The sequence below is a fragment of the Quercus robur genome, chromosome 2 (assembly GCF_932294415.1).
Source record: "Quercus robur chromosome 2, dhQueRobu3.1, whole genome shotgun sequence".
Lineage (NCBI taxonomy): Eukaryota > Viridiplantae > Streptophyta > Magnoliopsida > Fagales > Fagaceae > Quercus > Quercus robur.
This window is the reverse complement of record NC_065535.1, coordinates 41,699,983-41,722,047: the sequence shown is the minus strand read 5'-3', so window position 1 is coordinate 41,722,047 and position 22,065 is coordinate 41,699,983. Positions and strand designations below refer to the sequence as shown.

The following is a 22,065-nucleotide window of genomic DNA, read 5'->3' as shown; positions in this document are numbered from 1 at the left end:
AATAATAATAAATAATAACACTTAGTTACTACAGTACTACTAATAAGAGAGCGAGTGAGCTGAGCTGAGCTGAGTGCAGTGCAGGGAGGAAACAGTCTTTTTGGTTTGTGTCAGTGGCTTCGGCGTAATATTCTGAAACAACAAGGGTACTTTCTTTCTGGTAACTGTAAAAGTAGACAGACAGAGACAGTCTTCACTTGAGAGTTGAGAGTTGAGAGTTGTTACTTTCTTTCTTCAGTAAATATAGAATTGCAATGGTAGTTGGGGGTTGGGTGAACCATGAAGATTAGTGAAGAAGGCCCTCCTCCACAGCCACAGCCACAGCCACAGCCACAGGTACTTTTCTTGATTCCCAACTTTTCTTTATGAAATAAAATAAATAAATAAATGGTTGTAATTGTTTCCTTGTCTAGTAAGCACCCACTTCTGAAATGTTTGTGCTTCATTGCCTTTGCCCCATTGTTCTGTTGATTTTTATTATTGGTTTTACAAATCATATGTGTATCACCCAATCATTGTGGAAATGAATATAGACATTCCATTGTTCAATTTGGAAATGCAAATGCAAATGCAATGCATGATTGGCTAATTAATGTCGGTTTTATTTATTTATTTATTTATTTATTTATGTTGTTAAAGAAAGACGACGTGCTTAGGATTTTTTTTTTTTTTTTTTATATGGAATTTCACTTGTTAGTTTTTATTCTACCAATCTTTTAAATTTGTTCTTCTGTTCTGGAAAGCCCTATTATGATTTTTACTAGTATTAATTTAACTGCTTTTGCTTGATTGATATCTGATCATTCTGCAATCTAGTGAATTGAGCTCAAATTCTTATAATATATGGATATTGCTGTCCTTGCCCAGAGGCAGCGGCGGCTATGTCACTTAACGATCTGGAAACTTCTGTTGATCATTGGAATCGTAGTAATTGCTGGTTTGGTCGTTTCTCAGTGTTTTGCTTTTGCACTTCTCTATGGCAGAACATTTTCTTTATATCCCTCTAATAAGGTTTCAGTAGTTATGGGGGTTCGCAATGCCACAGTTTTAAGCAGTTCACAATCAAATAAATCTTTTGTTCTTGATGATACTTCTGGTAAAGAAACTGGGTATGAGAAAGAAACAAAAGAACCAGATAAACGCAATGATCCAGCTTCAGTTGACAAGGTCAAGGATTTCAAACTTGAGAAAGATGACCCTAAAGCAAGCACAAAGCTAACATTGAGCAATGTTCAAAATCAAGCTGGTATCTTGTCAATTGTATCACAAAGAATTTCTACAAAGGGCATGGGAAGCTCTGATGCAGATTCAAGGACTTTAGACTCATTAATTGCTGACAAGAATTCTGTATCTTCAGTGTGCAACGTTAAACAAACTGAGGGATGCCAACCCAAGGATAGAAAGATGAAGCCACTGCAACTTGTTTCCATCACCTTCAACAATAATTCTACAATGACAAGTATTTCTAGTTCGGTATTGAAGAGGTGGGAGAAGCCGCCAATATCCATATCTCAGATGAACTCAATATTGCTTAACGGTCATGTGTCTTCTCATTATGCGGTATGGCACTAGCAATGAGGTTTCAATATGAACAGTGAATTGGTTAAGTTTTCTAGATTTTTTAACTTAAATTCTTATTATTGATAGAGACCAAGGTGGTTTTCTGTACGTGATCGTGAACTCCTATCCGCAAAATTACAGATTGAGAATGCTCCTGTGATAAGGAATACACCAGGGCTTTATGCTTCTCTTTTTCGAAATGTTTCTATGTTTAAAAGGTATATTCATTTTTATTTATATATCTTTAGTATATAGTATTTTCTATTATGCCTAATTTTCTTAAATTTTAGTGAATTAGGCGTACAGATTCATTGATGTTTAAACCAGACTAATACTTTATGACTAGTTGTAAACCAGATTAATGCACCGATAAGAAAGAGTAATTGATTCAAGTTAAGAGAACAAAAAAAGTTAGAGGAAGACCAAAAATAACATTAGTTGAAGTTGTTAAAAAGGAAATGTGAATTAAGGAAATAACAGAGGCTATGACTTCGAATATAATAGAATGGAATGTAGGAAAAAATATATATTTGGCTGATCTGAACTAATCTGTTGAGGATCCGTAATTGACCCAAAAAATTTGGGACTAAGGCTTTGTTGTTGTTTTGGGGTGGGAGGGCTCTCTCTTAAACTCAGAGCATTATCTGTTTGTGGGCGGTAAGACCAACAATATCTGTGACAAGCACTGAGAAACCAATAATTTCATTCAATAGTTTTGATTGTAGGCTTAAGAAGAAGAAACTTAGCAGAAAAGAGTCTTGTTCCCATAGACAGGTTCTTCCATTTCATTCAATAATTATTACTGACTTATTTATTTTTTTTATATACAATTTGAAGAATGAAGACCACCGATGACAGATGTACCTCTGTGAATTGTATTTATGTCAATGAATCAATCCTTTCTTTACAACTCCAAGGACTATGCTGAATTATAATTGAACGAATATTTATATTTTGACATCTTGATAATTTTCAATCCATTGAAAATGTTGGTAATTTTCTAAACTACTTGAAAAAATCACTAGGCACCACCTGATCGTACTTATTGACTGAAGAGACACGTTGTCTTGTGCCCTCTTTTTATAAGTTCATCCTTTGAAATTAACCAAGCTAAATATGTTATACGTCCAACTTGCAGGAGTTATGACTTGATGGAACATACACTCAGAATTTATATCTATAGGGAAGGAGAAAAGCCCATATTTCATCAGCCACGGATGAGGGGAATTTATGCCTCAGAAGGATGGTTTATGAAACTGATAGAGGGAAATAAAAAATTTGTTGTGAAGGACCCCAGAAAAGCTCACTTGTTTTACTTACCCTTTAGTTCACAAATGCTGAGGACTGAACTTTCTGGAAAAAATATACACGGTCAGAAGGATCTAGAGAAACATCTGAAGAACTATATAGACTTAATTGCAGGAAAATATCATTTCTGGAACAGAACTGGTGGGGTAGATCATTTTCTTGTTGCTTGTCATGACTGGGTATGCTTTCTGTGCATCATTTATATTTTATAGTTTTGTTGGATAATATTGTATATGGAGAGATTGTTGTTGTAAGGAGAAGTAGCTCTGGGCCATGGCTTGCTCATTTTATGCACCTTGTAGTTTGGTCTAGGCAGGACATTTGATTGGGAGCAATGACCAGCACTGGTCAAAATTACTTCTCAAGCCATGAGCTACCCTACCTGCTTTACAGATTATGCCTTAATTGGAATGTTGAGGTAATAGGAATTTTGTGTAAGATTTCCAACATAATGAAGGCCCCCAGATTTACCTCTGGTTTACTAAGAAAATTATGATAAGCATGAGCAGTACTGAATTGTTCCCTGCTATCCTGATCCTAATGAAGCCCCTTAATATTCTGACTAATAGATGAATTAATGTATCATATGAAATTTCAGGCCTCCCAAGTCACAAGGCAGCATATGAGTAATTGCATCAGATCTCTTTGCAATGCCAACGTTGTGAAAGGCTTTAAAATAGGGAAGGACAGTACTCTGCCAGTTACATATATACGTTCTGTGGAGGACCCAGTAAAAGATCTTGGAGGTAGACCTCCTTCACAAAGATATATTCTTGCCTTCTTTGCAGGAGGCATGCATGGTTATGTTCGACCAATCCTGCTGCAGTACTGGGAAAATAAAGAACCTGATATGAAAGTTTTTGGTCCAATGCCACGTGATATCGAAGGCAAGAAAATCTACAGGGAGTACATGAAGAGCAGCAAGTACTGCATCTGTGCCAGGGGTTATGAGGTTCATACACCTCGAGTAGTTGAATCCATTTTTTATGAATGTGTCCCAGTCATAATTTCTGATAATTATGTGCCTCCTTTCTTTGAGGTGTTAAACTGGGAGGCATTTTCAGTGTTTATTCAAGAGAAAGATATCCCAAATTTGAGAAACATTCTGTTGTCAATCCCACAAGAGAATTACCTTGCAATGCAGTTGAGAGTAAAAAAGGTGCAAAAGCATTTCCTTTGGCACAAAAAGCCTGTGCAGTATGACCTATTTCATATGGTGCTTCACTCAGTATGGTACAATAGAGTTTTTCAGATAAACCCCAGGGGATAGTGTGACAAGAGTTCTTGATATTGGAAAAGAAAGAAGATAAGCCCAATTATAGATTAACTGGTAAGACCAGGGCAAAACAAGACAAAATGCAGAAACATGGGATGTAACTCAAGTATGCCAATACAACCACTTCTATGCCATTGTGATCCAAATGAAACTGACAGTTGAAATGTACAGAGCTTATGGCATGAGCACCATCTTTGTGTAATCTGCCTCTTAGTTGCCACTCTTTGATCAATTTTGTTAAAAGCTTGTTGCTATACTCCTGTTAACTCATATTTTCACAATGCAGCCACAGGTGAGTTGGATATAAAATTCTTAGCTCCAATGTGATTCTACCAGTGAATTTTGGTATTTCTATTGATTATCTAGCTAGGTTCCCAGAATCCAGATTGGTTGTAATGAGTGAGTTCTGATACATACCCTAAATGGTACACCTGTAGCTTTGGGCTGGGCCTGGGGTATGTCAATGATACACCATATTCATAATGTGGAAAATTGAATGTGTGCATTGTGTTTTACATGATATTATGTTCAAGATAAAACTTAAATGAGTTCTGCTCGTTCTTTTGTTGCTATCATGAGCTGGTAATCATTTGAATATTGTAAAGAGTCCATATAATGTTATAGATGGTCAGACCAAGAAAAAAAACGATGAGAAAAGGATGAAAACTTCACTGATCTCATTAGACCCTTGACCCTCATGTCCATTGACTACTGGATAGAGTCTGTATTTTTTTGATTCATGCAACCTAACCAACAAGTGAAGAAAATAAAGCATCTGTTCAAGATCTCTGGTAATGCAAAAATGCAAAATCAAGACAGTTGCTGCCTTTTCCAATAGTTCTGTGGCATTGCCTTCACAGGAACAAAAAGAACTGAAAGATTTATGCTTTTCATACCCTTTTAATCTTCATCTTCATCTTCATAATAGTTGCTTTGATTCCAACTCCGAGCACTCATCAAAGCTCCCATGATATCATGCCCTGAGGACATAAAAGTCCAATCAATCTGCCTTGCTGTTGTATGATACGCATCGTACGAAGTGACAATTGAAATGGGGATTGCCAATAGGTCACGAGCCACCCTAGAGAGGATTGGATATTTTGAGCTCGAGGCTCTCCACCAACTAATAATGTCAAAATCCTCAATCCATGGTAGGACAGGTTCTTCCAAATAAAAATCCAGTTCTGACTTTGGGTGCTGACCTTTAGGTTGAATGAATTGTTTGTATTCAAGTTAAATAATGATAGGTTGAATGATAGAGTTTGCATTTAAATAATGGATAATGTTATTAAATAGTGCAAGTTAACTTCAATCATTGAGAAATGGTAAAAATTGGATTTTTTTTTTTAACAGTTACAACATGCTACTAAACCCACGACTTGAATCCTTTCTTTTTAAGCCTCTGAACACTTTGTTCATAGAAAGTGCTAATTAAGCTACAAGAATTGATTATGCAAACCAATATATTTTTTGTCAATTTATCAAAAAGAGTCAAAACAAAATAATTGTGGCTTTATGAAAATGAAAAGGTTTACACATAAACAAAAAGTTTGAGACATGTTGACGTGTGATTAAAAAAGTTACGTTAATAGTTTGTTCAAATGAAAACTAGTAAAAATTTACCGTAAAAAATATTAACAAATATTTTTTTTATACACAGTAATTATCTAGGAAAATTGTAATATTAATAGGATTTTACATTAATAAATCAATTTAGGAAAAATTGTATGAAAAAATAACTAACTATTTTGACAATTTTTCGTAAACTATTTGAACAAACCCATATTAATATGATGGGCTCCCGTACGTGATCCAGCGCAAAATGTCAATCCCACTCTCAGAGTTAGTGGCACTCTTTTGAAATTAAAAACAAAAAATTAATAAATAAATAAAAATTGCTAACTAAATAAATAGGAGTAATAGAAAAAGAGAGAGAGAGAGACAATCCTTTTGGCCATCCATCAATAATGGCGGTCAGAAAGCTTTTAGGACCATTTGTTTCTTTTTTATTGGTTCAATTTTCTTTTCTCTTCTCTTCTAACTTCAAGAGGCAATTCTCCAGCTTAAAATTTTTTTTATTTTTTTCTGTTTGGCTTATGAGAGAACTTAACTTTGTAAGTCTTAACTCTCCAGTCCAGCGCATGCAGAGTTGTTACAGCGTAGGTGAGTTCTTTGTTTTTTTGCTGCTTTATCATTGAATTTTTTGGATTAAACTTGAACTGTAGCTAGAGCTTGAGCTAATGAGCTATTGCTTCAATTTGGTTTTGAGTTTGTCAATTTTCCCACTTCGCTCTTTCTATTGTCTCTATTAACTATCTAACATTCCCATAATTTGGTTTTCTTTTTTTGGGGTGTGGAAAGGGTGTTTGGTTATGTGTTTTGTGGCTGCTCTAGGAACTTAACCAGCATTAAACGAAAGGAGATTGTAGATTGAAATAATTTGTGCTTTGTGGCTGAATTTTAATGCTCTGGGAACTTAAGCAGCATTGGACAAAGGGAGATTTAAGATTGAAATAATTTTGGCAAAAAATGATACGAGTAGCAAACTATATTTAATTGGGTTGTGGGTGCATGTGCATTTCCTGGGATGGACTCATTTCAGTTTCATAAGCTAGTTCACAATAAAAAGCAGAGATGGGTTTTCATGGTGGTGGTATTGGCTTTTACTTATCTATTGTTTCAGTCCCTGCTGCTTCCATATGAGAAAGCTATTCGGTCATTGTTGCCGGATGATGAGGTTCCGATAGGTGGTGAAAGTAGCTTTCTGAATATACATTCTGCTGCCAAGTCTTTGATGGTTCATTATCCATTACTGGTTAATGCATCGGAGTTTAGTACTGATTTGATGTTAGTTGGGGTGGTGAAAAATGAGGATAATCCTGATGCTGGAGGAAAAATTGGGCATGGTGGTGGGGTATATCACAAGGCCATTGATATAGAGAACGGTTTTGCATCTGAAGTGAAAGGCATATATGATGGTCGTGAACGTGTTGTGGATGGAAATTTAAATGGCGGTTCTCCATCTGAGGTTTCTGTATATAACAATGAGAGTTTAGCATTGCATAATGTTAAAAAACAGGAAAGTATTTCAGTTCTGGATGAGGCAAATGAAGGTAGAAATGGTGTTTCTCTAGAGCAGTTTGTGAAACCAAATGATGGGGTTTCTATGAGCAAAAATATAGAAGTGAATACAAGTCTGGCTTCAGAAAAATATGAGGGAATAGATACAATCATCCAGTCTCTTCCATTGGCACCTCCTGTAACAGCTTCACCAATCACCATCACCTATCTAGAGAACGTGGTATCAAATGCAACCTCCTCAATTGGTTCTGCTGTTCGGCCGGGTGATGGTGCAATTTCGAAAAATGATTCTGTAATGACGAATAGTACTGCAAAGAAGGAATTGAGGTGTAACATGCCACCAAAGTTGATAACATCAATATATGAGATGAACCGCATACTAGTGAGGCACCGAGCTTCTTCACGTTCAATGGTAATGAATATTTGTTATTTTTAATTAAACTTTTCACCCAAAACTTTAGTTCTATGCAGGAAACGTTTACTTCTTCTAATTGATTTTGTAGAGACCACGACGGTCTTCTATACGTGACCGGGAAATAGTAGCTGCAAAGTCACAGATTGAGCATGCACCTGTTGCAATAAATGATCCAGAACTTTACGCTCCTCTCTTTCGAAATGTTTCCATGTTCAAAAAGTAAGCCTAATTTAGTTGTATAGGATTGATACAAATATTAAGGTTGAAAGGTAGTTTTCCATTTTCATAAATGGGTTCTGGCAAAAGTTTTGGTTATCATCACTTACAGGGGCGGAGCTACAGCAAGGCTTGGGGGGGCCATGGCCCCCCCAAAATTTTAAAAAATTATTTTATATTATGTATAAGTATTAAAAAATTTAAATATTTAGCTAAAAAATAGAAGTTGGCCCTCCCAAATGTTTGAGTTAGTTCAATGATGCTCTTAAAAATCAATAGAAATTTTCAATTGATCTAGTAGTTATAAAGACAAGGTAGTTTTTGTTTTCTCTAATTCGTTTTTTTTTTACATGTTTAATATCAAACTAGACAGTTTTTGTATAGTATTGGAGTTTAAAAGATGATAAATTCCCCTAAAAAATTATCTTGCGAATATACAAATGTGAAAGTTATTAATTTTATATACAATATATTTATAAATTATGACATACTCTAGTATCAAAATATTAATGTATGTGCGTTTATGCCTGAGTGTGATGGTTTATCTTGACTCGAAACTAATATATTAGTAACAAAATTTGGCCCCCCCAAACAAAAAATCCTAGCTCCGCCCCTGATCACTTAGTACACGCTTTACTTTCATGAATGATGTGTAATGAATATTACTTTAGGACATTGCTTAGATGTAGAAAGAGAAGAGATAAAACACCAAAGAAACACAACTATACTAGTCAGTCATTTATGCAGTGGCCATAATCATGGTAAACTTATTGTTATACAAATTTCACCAAATGAATAACCAAATCTGATAAAAGAGACTCAGTACAGTGAAATAAGGGGGTCCAGCTGATTCTGTTCAGGCTTCTTGACATTAACAGATGTTGAACTGCAATTGTATTTTTGACAGCTCTTTTATATCTGTGCCTAAATCTTGCAGCCAGCTTTTTGAAAACAAGTTAAGCCTACTGATGGTGCTCTTTTGAAAAATGAGTTTCATTTTCAAACTTCCATTCGATTTCTTTTTCAGAAGTTACGAACTCATGGAACGCACACTCAAAGTGTATGTCTACAGGGATGGGAGCAAACCCATCTTTCACCAACCAATACTAAAAGGATTATATGCCTCTGAGGGATGGTTTATGAAATTGATGGAGGGAAATAAGCGTTTTGTTGTGAAGGACCCTCGAAAGGCTCACCTGTTTTATATGCCATTTAGTTCGCGGATGCTGGAATACTCCCTTTATGTACATAACTCTCATAACCGGACAAACCTACGGCAATATTTGAAAGACTACTCTGAGAGCATTGCAGCAAAATATCCTTACTGGAACAGAACCGGTGGAGCAGATCATTTTCTTGTTGCCTGTCATGACTGGGTATGCTTGCTGTTTGACTTTCCTTTCTCTTGTTTTCACTATTGTACTAAGATAGTTGAACGGTAATATAAAAGTGGTCTAAGTTTGACAATTCGATGGTGACATTTTTCATGTCAACTATCTCCCATCACATTGTATCAATTCAATGCCAAATCACAGTATTCGCTTTGCTTTAATCATTAAAATGTGGAGATCTGATCTGGTGAACTTTTTTCAAAATGGTATGTATATAGTGAGTTATGCAACAATTGTGTATACTGTATACTAAAGTAGCTCATATCACACCACTTTAAGTCTATTTAAAATCAACTAAAAACAATATGGGTGTTTGTGTGTTGGTTTGTGTTTGCACATGTATATTTAATATGATTCAATATTGGACTCTTATAGGCTCCATACGAGACAAGGCATCACATGGAACATTGCATAAAAGCCCTCTGCAATGCTGATGTGACAGCAGGCTTCAAAATAGGAAGGGATGTGTCTCTTCCAGAAACCTATGTCCGAGCCGCCAGAAATCCTCTTAGGGATCTTGGAGGAAAACCACCATCTCAGAGGCACATTCTAGCCTTCTATGCTGGGAATATGCACGGGTATTTGCGTCCTATCTTGCTGAAGTACTGGAAGGACAAAGACCCCAAGATGAAGATATTTGGTCCAATGTCTCCTGGTGTTGCAAACAAAATGAATTACATCCAGCACATGAAGAGTAGCAAATACTGTATCTGCCCCAAGGGTTATGAGGTGAACAGCCCACGCGTGGTTGAAGCCATCTTTTATGAGTGCGTGCCTGTGATTATATCTGACAACTTTGTGCCACCATTTTTTGAGGTTTTGGATTGGGGAGCATTCTCATTAATTCTTGCAGAAAAAGACATTCCCAATTTGAAAGACATACTACTTTCAATACCGGAAGAGAAGTATCTTCAGATGCAACTTGGGGTTAGGAAGGTTCAAAAGCATTTTCTCTGGCATGCTAAGCCCTTGAAGTATGATCTTTTCCACATGACTCTTCATTCAATTTGGTATAACAGAGTTTTCCAGATAAAACTTCGATAATGATGTGTTTTTCTGATAAGCATTTAGGATGTAGAGCACAGATAGAGATGCTAGACCGTAACCCATGAAGTGGGAACGAGGCTGTTAATTACCATCTCCTTTTACATCCTTATTGTGAAGCTATAGAAAGAGTTTCTGTTTGCGTTGGGAAGGAACATGTGGATCACTTGTAAATGGATTGTCACAATGATGCTTTTGTATGTGACTTGTAACAATGTTTTTAGTGAGATTCAGAATTTTTTATTAAAAAAAATAAATAAATAAAAAGAAAAGAAGAGAAAATTCCTGCATTCCACCAGACCAATACGTGGTATCTTACCATTTTCAATTGCCCAGCTCTTTTTACCAAATGAATCTTTAATTGACTTAATATCTATATTTCATTTAGAATTTATAAGGACATACCAGAGAACCTGAATCTGACTGAATCCTACTTAAATCACTGAAGACGATATGAACTTGCAGCAGTTTATTTTATTTTACAGTTTTCTATTGCAAGCATAAGCATCTAGTTTGATCATTCAAGTACTTCCATTCCTCTTATTTTGCTGCATTAAACCCGGTGTTCTCCCTTATATTGATAGTAAACCATTTTAGATGATTTTAAAGTAGAGATGGTCTATTGATGAAGACATTGTAGTTCACAAATATAGAAGTGAATATAATGCCACATAATTTAAAATCGGTTGCCATTTCGTTTACTACCATGTACAACTTAGATGCGTGGAAACTAAATTTTCACCATGGAATGTACCCTTTCCATTTTAAAACAAATGAAAAGGATCTTAATCTGTTAGAATAAGTTATCAATGCAGCAAGTGAAAGTGGAGTTGTGCATATACAATCCTCCAAAATTCATGTTAAATTTAAATACTAGCTGCTATAGTTGCTTCCACAGCCTCCCAAAGTTTCAACTTTATGATGGATGCACTAGGTAAGTATGGCGAATTAAAAATTCTTCATAGGATTTCTAAAGTTGGAGTCTCTGCAAATTAGCAAGTAGTTTTAAAGCTGCATTTATTTATATATTTTGTGTATCAGCATACCCAATAACACATATGTACATGTAGATACTATTTACATGCAGCAGACAACATTGGCTGCAAAACTGAAATTTGGCGAAATGAACTTTTATATTCAGCATTATGTATATGGATTCATTATCATGCCACATTTCCTGATGACTCCTACCCAGTGACTTCCAACAAACCAACCAGAAAGCAAAACACAGCCAAATTTTTAGGATTTTTTTTTTTTTGGGGGGGGGGCGCTAAACTGAGACTTCCTTTAACCAGCAAAAGAAACAGCAACAGGGCAATCAACTTTGCAAGCATGAGAGGAGGGGCATCATGCTTATTAAACCTGCACGCAAGTGACGGACGGATGATGAGAGCAAAAAATTTTACAATCTAATTGTTTTCCTTAATAAATGTTAGCTTGGAATATTTAGGCAAACAGAACCCAGAAAACAAAAAATAAAATAAAATTTAAAAAAGAAAATGACAGAGAAAGAGGGATGCCTTGAGACTCTAGAACATCATATGGCTATTTAAATAAGCTAAAAGATTGCAGGAAAAGGCTTCCCCCGTATAAACCATAACAGCGCCAATCAATTCAATATTTATGTATATCTAAAAGCAGAAACGTAACATTTATCGTTGCTATATTCCTGTTGAGCCACATCAACAGTCACATCATCTGTCTATTTCTCATTTCTCTCTACTACTTCCAATCATAATTTCACTTTTACCTTTTCATCTCTCTCTTCCATTCTATACATATTTTCTCACATGAAAAATGTTATTACTCTCTCTCTCTCTCTCATATGTTTTATTTTTGTGTAAATTATTTATTTTTTTTATCTCTACTTTGGATTGATGAATTTATGCGTTCTTTAAAATTTAACTTTGGGTTGATGAAGTTTGGATTTGTGTTTTTAAGTTATTATCCTTTTTTTCCTATGATTGTTAAATGTTATTCTATTGCTTTTAAAGATAGTACAAGAATGTTATGTTATTCTATTATATAGTATGACTTGGACTATTTGGTGTTTGACTTATAACTATATATATATTACTCTTCATTTTCTCATTTTATTTTCTATCTCTCTAAAAGAGGTGATTATTCTCTCTCTCTCTCTCTCTCTCTATATATATATATATATATATATATATATTATTTATTAATGTTTGCAACTTTACTTTAGGTTGATGAATCATTATATTTTTTTTTATAATACTATTTTGGGTTAATACAATTTGGTAGTGTGTTTGATTTTTTAAGTTTTCCATCACAAGTCTTCTCTTCCTCTCTTATAACTTTTGTTTGATTTTTTTTGGACATAATACTTAGTTATTTTGGAAGTGATATTTTGAATTTATATCAAAATACAATCTTAGCTATGTATTTAAATGTGTCTATCAACTATTAAAACCGTTCAAGATGAATATGTATATACAATATTTTTGTTTTAATTTTTCATTAATTTATTATTTAGTTATGACATTAAAATTAAAGTAAATGAATATGTACAGATAAAACTACTTAAGATGAATTTATAAAGCCAATATAGTTATGTAGGGGCAAGATTTGGAGCTCAAGCCCAAATGTATGGAATCCTGGTCTAATAAGCCCAATACAATGAATTTTGTAGAGTATGGGTCAAAGAACTAGGTCTAGATGAGTTGGGCAACAGCTAGCATGAAGTTAAAGATCAATCAAACACAAATAAAAGCCATTGTTGCCAAAGGATATTCGGTTCGAGGAGACCAGAATTTCACGTATACAGATCACAATATTAAGATTGTTTAACATGCTACAGTATTCTCTCTCACTCCTTTTCTGCCTTTTCTCTTCATGGGAGCTCTTCCACATTATATAGCTCTCTTCTGATCATCTGGACCTTACACTTGTTGATCATCTAGATCCCCAGTTGAGTACCCATCCCATCAGACACCCCTTTCACCCATCTGTAAGTTGTGGCAGCCAAGGCAACACTGTTCAGGGGTCTTCTTCACATTAATGCGGTCAGAAAAGTAGCTGCAGTGCATTTAATGTGGTGGTGGCAACTTTTCCTTAGATATTTTGAGTTTTCTTCCCTCTCACGTGTTCAGGGGGTGCATCTCAATTGCTGGAATACCCACCTGGTCTACGTTTGTCGTGTTTGAGGAGGAGTTACTCCTCGGACCTTCTTCCCTTTGTCCCCCACTGAAGAGACTTGTAATGTGGATCATCTAAGTTGTATTCTCCTCCTCGGACTTGTTAGTGTCCTCGGACTTGTTAGTGTCCTCGGACAATGCCCAAGGCCCAATACATTATTTTGGGCCCTAGCCCCTACAATAGCCCCTCAAAACTCTGATTTTTCTCTTCCATCTAAGGAGGAAAGTGGGGTTTTGATTTTTTAAGAGATAAGACCAACTTATTTTTGGTTCGTATGTGTGGGAGTGATTACTTCTGTCACGTCATAGTTCACGAGGCGCTATTAATTACTTCAAGCAGCTTTGTGTCCCCCACATCCAACGGCAAAGCGCAGATCCAACGGCTGGCGTTCCTTCTAGTATTTTGAGCAGGAGTAATCTCTTCCATCTTCTCCTGCTATATAAGGCCTTGGAGGAAACCTCTTTGCCTTTCTTTTTTACGAATATTCAAGAACTTCATAAAACTCCAGCGCCCAATCTTCAAAAAACGCACCAAACTCTTGAGTTTTCGTAATCATTTCCTATAAGAAGCTTTTCTTCAAAAAGATCTCTAAAAGTTTCAGGGATTATTATACAAGTACCCATAAGTTCTCATTCCTTCATATTACCCCTTTTTCCTCTCGGCCTTCCTCCTTGGACTTTCAGTTCATCTAAATGGGTAAATTCAAGCGTTTAGTAGATACACCAGCCGCTATGGAGGCTTTTAGAGCTAGGTACCGTATTCCACATGGAGTGGTTTTAGATTATTGCCCGCCGGGCCGAGTACTAACCGATAGAGAAATGGGTCAAGTCGTCATTCCCATAATCACCTTCATAGAGGGAGGAATGACGCTCCCCATGCGTAGGATTACCCGAGACTATTTGATTAACCATAGGTTGACCCCTTATTAATGCGCCCGCAACCTATTTAAGGTCTTGGTTGCATAGATGCCCTGAACAAGCAGATGGGCTTAGGGCTCACATGGCACGATGTGGTTCACATGTACGAGTGCCACAAGCTTGCCAGCGCGGGGTACTACCTTAAATCTCGATCCGAGGTCGTTAAGCTAATATCCTGTCTTCCCAAGTCCAATAAGGGTATGAAGGATGACTACCCGATTGCCTCGGGGGAATGGAGCGACAGTCTTCATTGTCCAAATCAGGCAGGAGATCCAGGTGTGGTACCTTTAGGATCAGTCCCCTTGGAAGGGGATTTAACCTTTTAGCTTTATTCCTTTTGCTTGGCGCTTCATTTTTGTTTTGGTAGAAAATATCCTCTTAGCGATTTGACCATAATTCTCTTCTCGGCTGTTTTGTAGATAAAGCCCACGTTGCTCCGTAGCTCAGTCATACCAACGTTCAGGCCCTTAATTACCTCTTGAGGTCGGAGATTTTTGTAAGCGAGGACAGATAATTATGTGCCACTCATCTGATCTTGGGTTATGAGCCCCTGTGCCCGCGTCTTTTTGGATGTCGGCCAATCAATCAGAGCTGGTAGTTCAAGGTTGTCTCAGATCGACGTTTCTAAGCCGGGATTTTTGGCTCGAAGGGACCTTCCGCTGATTACCTTGCCCATTCCACAGAACCTTCCACCAGTTGCACAACCACCTCCCTAAGACCATCCCAGAGCCGCAGCATCTACTAAAGAGGAGATTGAATCGTCTCTCCTTTCATTAGAGGAGGAGATAGACGAGTTCTATTTTGAGGAAGAAAATCCAAAGGCTCCTCTGATTAACCTCTCGGACGCCGAGGGTGAACCAGACAAAAACTCCGGCATTTGCACTTCTCCTTTTGTGATCACCTGCCCGAACGATTCCTCTGACAAAAAGGTAGATAACATGGCTTCGAATAAGGGCAATAAGAGCTTAAGGGAGCTTATGGCTGCTCAGGGTAAAGGGTTAACCTCGAAGGCACCCACTAAGTCTCAAGCTCCTTCCAACCTTCCTCCTACCCCTCCACAGGTTCCCACCGACCTTGGCCTTAGTTAACCCTGACTTGAAGAAGAAGAGGTCAGTCGAGTCGCTTGAGGAAGGCGAGGTGGGCCTTTGTCATGGTGCAAAACACCAAAAGGTGACCCGGGAACCTCGGGACAAGAGGGCCCCGTCGGTGGAGAGTCGTGATGAGCTAGAAAGGGTTGAAGTGTATGTGCCACAGCGAACTTGGAGCCCTCGGCTCGAGGTGGATGGGTCACCGATTCCTTGGAATGCTTCGGTCAGGGAATACCAGAGGGGCCGAGCAGGGTACATCACTAAAGCCCTGAAGCAGCCCATGCTTCTTCCTAGGAACATGGATGCTTACAAGCACTTCTCGCAGAGCGAACTCTTCCTGTCCCTGAAGAGGGACCTTGCGATGATAAAGCAACTTATCCCTTTACAAGCATAAATACCAAATCATATTTTGTTCTAACTTATGTCGTTTTGTGATCTTTGGGTAGATTACTCAGCAGGTTTTTATGGCCGAGGAGTGGTATCACGATGCTCCCAAGCTGGTTGACGTTGAAGCCCTCTCTCGCGCTGAGATAGAGAAAACACTAGGGGCTATCAAGCAAGAGCAGTATGAGTTGACTGAGAAGTTGAAAGAGGCACAATCAGGGCGTCTAAGCGCTGAGGCTAGCCTGAAAAATGCGGAGAAACAAGCTGAAGACCAATGCCAAAAGTTGCACGTGACTGAGATCAATCTTGCCATTGAGAAACAAGCTGTCCTAGATCTCAAAGCCGCGTTACAGAAGGCCAAAGAGGAAACCCAGCTGGCCAAGGAAGCAGCCGAGGCTGAGAAGAGGGCTGCCTATCAACTTGGCATGGAGGAGACACAAGTAAGGCTTGCCGAGGAACTATCAGAATTATGCAGTGACTACTGCAGCATTTCATGGGATAAGGCTCTCAGCATTGTGGGTGTCCCTGCAGATTCTGCTTAGAGGCTGCCTGATAACATCTTCTACCCCCCAGAGATCCAAGAGGTCCCTGCTGATGCCCGTGAAACTTCTGAGCAACCTGCGGCTATCCCAGATGCCATCCCAATAGCCAAAACTACAAAGGGACCTAGCCAAGTTACCGACCAAGGCGAGGAAGCCGAGGGAGAGAAGGGCAGAGGCAAGGGCAAAGGGAAAAAACCCTCTTCCAAATCAAAGGATCCTTCTAAGGAGAAGGTTGCAGAGGCCGAGGGTCATGGGGTTAACCCCCAAGCCAAAGACGTTCCTCCTTCTCAGCTAGAGTAGAAAGAAGATCCTCCTGCTGAAGTTTAGCCCCTAGGTTTTTTTTTTTTCTTTTTTTTTCTTTTTAGTATCATTTTGAAGTAGAATTGTATTTTATTTTGGTTTTCAAAGACGTCTCGTCCAATAGTATTGTATTATCTTTATCTCCTAATGTGAATGCTCTTTCTTTCATTCTTTGTTTGTTTGTTTGTTTGTTTGTTTTTTTTTTTTTTTTTACCTAATTTTGTTTGGATTTTATTGCATTGTTCGGAGTAAATGTAACTGTGCCTTCAGTTAGAGTTTACAATAATATTTTGCCAATATGACTAAATGTTAGGAGTAAAACTGTGCAATGAATCTTAGGTAGTGAAGATTGACATGCCGACAGTCCGTATACTGCACGTAAGTATAGGTTTAAATTTGTTTTGGGCCTGTTTAGGCTTCAAGTCCTGTTTAAAAATCAACATATATGCAATTTAAGATTATGAAATGCACCCACTTTAAGACCCGTTTGAGTTGTTTAACACCTGAATAGATATTATAAGTTATTAATTTTCCTTAAGCCTGTGGTCCGAGGAGCCATGCAAGACTTGGGTTCTGTTTAACACTTGGATAGATGCTATAAGTTATTAATTTCCCCTAAGCCTGTGATCTGAGGAGCCATGCAAGACTTAGGTTCTGTTTAACACTTGGATAGATGTCATAAGTTATTAATTTCCCCTAAGCCTATAGTTTGAGGAGCCATGCAGGACTTAAGTTCTGTTTAACACTTGGATAGATGCCATAAGTTATTAATTTCTTGTAAGCCTATGGTCCGAGACATGTATTTAATATCGAAAGCCCCTAGAAGTGTGTTCCACATGGAAATTCTTCCTGTGTAATTGGCACTCCGAAGTACCGACCTAAGGGGAAGCTAAGTTAGAACAACGACTATGTGCGCCTGGAAGTAGTGAGGGAGTTTTCGCGTAGTGTGCACTACTGCCAAAATCGCCTTCTCTAGTGGTAAGTAACATACCTTGGCCTCATATAGCGATTTACTTACATAGTAAACTTGCCGTTGTATGCCATTGTCAATCCGTATTAACACCAAGCTCACAGCGTGAGGGGCCACCGTGATGTAGGCGAACAAAACCTCGTCAGCCTTAAGGCTAGACATGATGGGTGGCTGCGACAGGTATTCTTTAAGTTGCTGGAAGGCTAAGGCACAGTCCTCAGACCACTCAAATCCTTTCCATTTGTTCATCAAGGGATAGAAGGGCCGACATCGGTTTGCAAATTGGGAAATAAACTGATTCAAGGCCGCGATCATTCCAATGAGTTTTGGATTTCTTTTGGGTTCTAAGGAGCTTGTAAATTATGGATCGCTTTGATCTGATCTGGGCTCACCACAATTCCCCTGTAAGTTACCATATAGCCTAAAAAATTTGCTAGACCTGACACTAAATGAGCACTTAGAGGCATTGAGACATAGTTTGTGTTTTCTTAAGATGCCAAAAATGACTTCGAGATCTCCCACATGCTCGGACACCACTTTACTCTTTACTACCATGTCGTCTATGTAGACTTCAATACTCTTGCCCAGATGCGGTTCAAACATTCTAGTCATCATTCTCTGGTAGGTAGACCTTGTATTCTTCAAACTGAAAGGCATCACTTTGTAGTGGTAGTTTCCAATAGGAATCATGAATGCCGTTTTTTCTTGATCACCCGAGGCTAGTGGTATTTGATGATAACCTTGAAATGCATCCAAGAAGCTCATTCGAGGATGGCCTACAGTTGCATCCACCAACTGGTCTATCCGAGGCATTGGGAACGGGTCTTTTGGGCATGCCCTATTCAAGTCTGTGAAATCTACGCAAACTCGCCACTTCCCACTCTTCTTTTTTACCACTACTGTATTGGCCAACCACTCGGGGTAGAAGACTTCTTTGATAGCCCCTGCCTTTTTGAGCTTTGTTACTTCGTCCCTAACAGCATTGGCATGCTCTTTTGATGGACATCAGGGTGGTTGCCTTTTGGGAATGGCAAATAGGTTAACATTAAGGTGGTGGCAAATGAAGCTCGAATCAATCCCTGGGGACTCGTAGGCGTCCCATGCAAACACGTCGACATTTTTTCTAAGAAACCCAATCAGTTCTTCTTTCTCTGAGAGGGGTAGTTTTGAGCCAACTTGAAAGAATTTCTCTAGATCAGCATCAACAATAATCCTTTCTAGATTTTCGCATTTCACCTCCTCGGCTGGCTCATCAATGGGTATTGCCAAGGTGGTTGATTGCTATAAGTCCTTTCTAATAGAGGCCAAGAACTCTGTATTAGATTGGCGTGAGATGGCAGCCACCATGCACTATCTTGCCATGGCCTAATTTCCCACAATCTCCTCGACTTGGCCTTCCGACGGGTATTTCACCTTTTGGTGAAGCGTAGAAGAAACGACTCCCAAGGCGTGGAGCCAAGGTCTGGCCATTATAGCTGTGTAAGGCGAATAGGTATCGACCACAATGAAATCTACCTCCACCACGTCTAAACCGGTCTGTATGGACAGTCTAATCTGTCCCCTCGATGTAACGGTTTTCCCTTCGAAACTCACTAAAGGGGAATCATACGCCGTTAGGTCTTTAGGCTTTAGGTTCACCCCCCTGTACAGGTCAGGGTACATTACTTCCACAGCACTGCCCTGATCTACCAGTACTCTCTTCACATCAAACCCCCCAATCCTGAGTGTAACTACTAGAGCATCGTCATGGGGTTGGATGGTTCCGATCTTATCCTCGTCTAAGAATCCCAACACAAGTAAGGCTCCTTTCTTGGACTTTTTGGACTCCCGATCGTTGTCCTCGGTGGATAGCCGAGCCACAGACATTACTCTAGAGGGAAAAGAGCCGGTTCTTCCCGAAGCGGCAAGGATGACATTTATCGAGCCCATGGGTGGTCTTAAAGATATGTCTCTCCGGGGTTCTTGGTTTGTCTAACCCGGATGACCACTAGAAGGATGTAAAAGGTGTCTCAATTTCCCTTCTCGTACCAACTGATCCAAGTGGTTCCATAGGTTCTTGCAGTCTTCGGTAGTATGTTCGTGGTCTTTGTGGTACTAACAATACAGACTCTGGTTGAGATTTGAAGAGTCTCCAGCCATCTTATTTGGCCACTTGAAGAATGGCTCATTCTTGACTTTCTCTAAAACCTGGTGTATCGGTTCTTTGAATACAGCGTTAACTATTTGCGTGTTGGTTGATCCTAATTGGCCTGCGAAATCTCTCCTTGGATGGTTATTGTTGTATCGTTCAGACCTAAAATCATTCCTCTTATGAGGGATGATCTTTTCCTTTCCTTTCCTTTGTAATTGGTCCTCTTCCACCCTTTTGTATTTGTCAATCCGGTCCATAAGTTGACGAATGCTGGTAACAGGCTTACCAGTCAAGGATTTCCTCAAATCATGCTTAGTGGGGAGACAACTTTTAAATGTGCTGATGGCGACATCGTCATAGTTGTCGTCTATCTCATTGTACATTTCCCAATATTTGTCCGAGTATGCTTTTAAAATTTCTCCTTCGCGCATGGACAATGACAACAATGAACTCAGAGGCAGAGGAGCCCTGCTATTCATAATGAAACGAGAGCCAAAGGCTTGGGTGAGCTGCTTGTAGGATCTATGGAGTCTATTTTCAAGCTGTTGAACCACCTCATCGCCACGAGTCCTATGCTGGATGAGAAAACCTTGCACATCAAAGCCTCATTTTGAGAATGGATGGTCATTCTTTGATTAAACTGGCTCACATGCTCCACAGGGTCCGTTCGGCCATTATAAATGGTGAACGTAAATTGGTGGAAATGCCAAGGTAGTCTAACTATCTTGTGCGTGAAGGGTGACTTAAAGATCTGATCCAGAGCTTTATTCATGGCCTCATTACCTAGGCCCTTACCAAATGGGCTCTTGTGTCTCCATCTATGATGGTGCTCGTCTTCATAAGAGAAGGTTTCGTTTGGGGGAGTTCTTGATCTCCGCCTATAACTAACATCCTCCTCATCATTAGAGAATATGTCGGAGCTGGAAGGGGACCGCCTTCATTGTGCATGGCGCAGTCTCCTTTTCAAGTCGTCTATCTCTCGCTGCATGGCCTGACAGTTGTTTTACCTCTGGAATATGTGACTGCCCACCTGAGAGGGGCTTCTGTTCATTTGGGTAACATGCACACTCCCCTCTAGATTTCTTTCGTTTTCCCGATTTAGTTCAATTTCAGGGTCAGGGGAATTACCCTGTTGTTGAGACCCCATGGGTTCTATTCGTTGGGGACTTGCCTGGCGCGGGTTTTCCTAGTGTAGACCTAATCCTACCATGTTTAACTATTGCACTCACTGGCACACAAGTTCCTCCCCATAGACGGCGCCAATTGTAGGGGCAAGATTTGGAGCCCAAGCCTAAATGTATGGAATCCTGGTCTAATAAGTCCAATACAATGAATTTTATAGAGTATGGGTCAAAAAACTAGGTCTAGATCAGTTGGGCAACGGCTAGCATGGAGTTAAAAAGATCAATCAAACACAAATAAAAGCCATTGTTGCCACAGGATATTCGGTCCGAGGAGACCAGAATTTCACGTATACAGATCACAATATTAAGATTGCTTAACATGCTACAATATTCTCTCTCACTCCTTTTCTGCCTTTTCTCTTCATGGGAGCTCTTCCACATTATATAGCTCTCTTTTAATCATCTGGACCTTACACTTGTTGATCATCTAGATCCCCACTTGAGTACCCATCCCATCAGACACCCCTTACACCCCTCTGTGAGTTGTGGCAGCCAAGGCAGTACTGTTCAGGGGTCTTCTTCACATTAATGCGGCCAGAAAAGTAGCTGCAGTGCATTTAATGTGGTGGTGGCAGCTTTTCCTTAGATATTTTGAGTTTTCTTCCCTCTCATGTGTTCAGGGGGCGCATCTCAATTGCTGGAATACCCACCTAGTCTGCGTTTACCGTGTCCGAGGAGGAGTTACTCCTCGGACCTTCTTCCCTTTGTCCCCCACTGATGAGACTTGTAATATGGATCATCTAAGTTGTATTCTCCTCCTCGGATAAGTGTCCTCGGACAAGGCCCAAGGCCCAATACATTATTTTGGGCCCTAACCCCTACTAGTTACATATTTAATATTGTCAAAGAATTAAAAGTTAAAAAATAAATAATAAAAAGAATAATGATATGGCCAATGATGCGGCGGATGTGAAGGCTCAATAGTAGCGTAGTAACAAAAATGCAGTATGAAGATCCAGTTAAAGAAAATTAAATCTTAATAAATGAAAGTGTATGTAGTAAAAAAAAAAAAAAAATGTTAGATCACGCTCTCTTTATATTGTTATACAAATTATTTTCTTTTATTTCGATAGGTAAAGTGTTCAATTTCAGACATAAA

At 38.8% G+C, this 22,065-nt stretch overlaps 5 protein-coding genes across 7 annotated transcripts; 2 read left to right on the top strand and 3 right to left on the bottom strand.

Moving 5' to 3' along the window:
* The first annotated feature begins 191 nt into the window (after positions 1-191).
* LOC126713723 (probable glycosyltransferase At3g07620) lies at positions 192-4,704 on the top strand. 3 transcript variants are annotated; one of them, XM_050413567.1, is made up of 5 exons: positions 192-336; positions 868-1,560; positions 1,648-1,778; positions 2,699-3,047; positions 3,467-4,704. In XM_050413567.1, exons 1-5 carry the CDS (start codon positions 280-282, stop codon positions 4,136-4,138), a joined length of 1,902 nt encoding a protein of 633 aa, XP_050269524.1. In that variant the 5' UTR covers positions 192-279; the 3' UTR covers positions 4,139-4,704. The 3 variants fall into 3 exon arrangements, with proteins under 3 accessions (XP_050269524.1, XP_050269525.1, XP_050269526.1); XM_050413568.1 differs by having other exon boundaries at positions 207-336; positions 874-1,560; XM_050413569.1 differs by having other exon boundaries at positions 211-336; positions 817-1,560.
* Positions 4,705-6,731: 2,027 nt separating this feature from the next.
* LOC126699122 (uncharacterized) lies at positions 6,732-9,938 on the top strand. The gene is made up of 5 exons (XM_050396712.1): positions 6,732-7,637; positions 7,729-7,859; positions 8,884-9,232; positions 9,623-9,825; positions 9,932-9,938. The coding sequence occupies exons 1-5, from the start codon at positions 6,732-6,734 to the stop codon at positions 9,936-9,938; spliced, it is 1,596 nt and encodes a 531-aa protein (XP_050252669.1).
* A 70-nt stretch (positions 9,939-10,008) lies between these two features.
* On the bottom strand, positions 10,009-10,249 carry LOC126713728 (uncharacterized). The gene is given in 2 exon segments (XM_050413575.1): positions 10,009-10,152; positions 10,154-10,249. Coding segments are annotated over 2 exon segments (240 nt in total).
* An 8,767-nt stretch (positions 10,250-19,016) lies between these two features.
* Positions 19,017-19,517, bottom strand: LOC126699113 (uncharacterized). The gene has a single exon (XM_050396699.1). It carries the CDS (start codon positions 19,515-19,517, stop codon positions 19,017-19,019), a length of 501 nt encoding a protein of 166 aa, XP_050252656.1.
* Positions 19,518-19,745: 228 nt separating this feature from the next.
* LOC126699104 (uncharacterized) lies at positions 19,746-20,929 on the bottom strand. The gene is made up of 2 exons (XM_050396687.1): positions 20,813-20,929; positions 19,746-20,357 (listed from the first exon to the last, which is right to left on the bottom strand). Exons 1-2 carry the CDS (start codon positions 20,927-20,929, stop codon positions 19,746-19,748), a joined length of 729 nt encoding a protein of 242 aa, XP_050252644.1.
* Positions 20,930-22,065: the final 1,136 nt, after the last annotated feature.

What these genes read in the sequence shown, in the direction of transcription:
- LOC126699113 (XM_050396699.1), bottom strand. Translation starts at nt 19,517, where the DNA reads ATGTCTGTGGCTCGGCTATCCACCGAGGACAACGATCGGGAGTCCAAA.
- LOC126713723 (XM_050413567.1), top strand. Translation starts at nt 280, where the DNA reads ATGAAGATTAGTGAAGAAGGCCCTCCTCCACAGCCACAGCCACAGCCA. An exon ending in ATGTGTCTTCTCATTATGCG is followed by an intron (nt 1,561 to 1,647) that starts GTATGGCACTAG and finishes TATTATTGATAG; the next exon opens with AGACCAAGGTGGTTTTCTGT. An exon ending in AATGTTTCTATGTTTAAAAG is followed by an intron (nt 1,779 to 2,698) that starts GTATATTCATTT and finishes TCCAACTTGCAG; the next exon opens with GAGTTATGACTTGATGGAAC.
- LOC126699122 (XM_050396712.1), top strand. Translation starts at nt 6,732, where the DNA reads ATGGACTCATTTCAGTTTCATAAGCTAGTTCACAATAAAAAGCAGAGA. An exon ending in GAGCTTCTTCACGTTCAATG is followed by an intron (nt 7,638 to 7,728) that starts GTAATGAATATT and finishes TTGATTTTGTAG; the next exon opens with AGACCACGACGGTCTTCTAT. An exon ending in AATGTTTCCATGTTCAAAAA is followed by an intron (nt 7,860 to 8,883) that starts GTAAGCCTAATT and finishes TTTCTTTTTCAG; the next exon opens with AAGTTACGAACTCATGGAAC.
- LOC126699104 (XM_050396687.1), bottom strand. Translation starts at nt 20,929, where the DNA reads ATGGGGTCTCAACAACAGGGTAATTCCCCTGACCCTGAAATTGAACTA. An exon ending in TGAACAGAAGCCCCTCTCAG is followed by an intron (nt 20,358 to 20,812) that starts GTGGGCAGTCAC and finishes TTTCTCATCCAG; the next exon opens with CATAGGACTCGTGGCGATGA.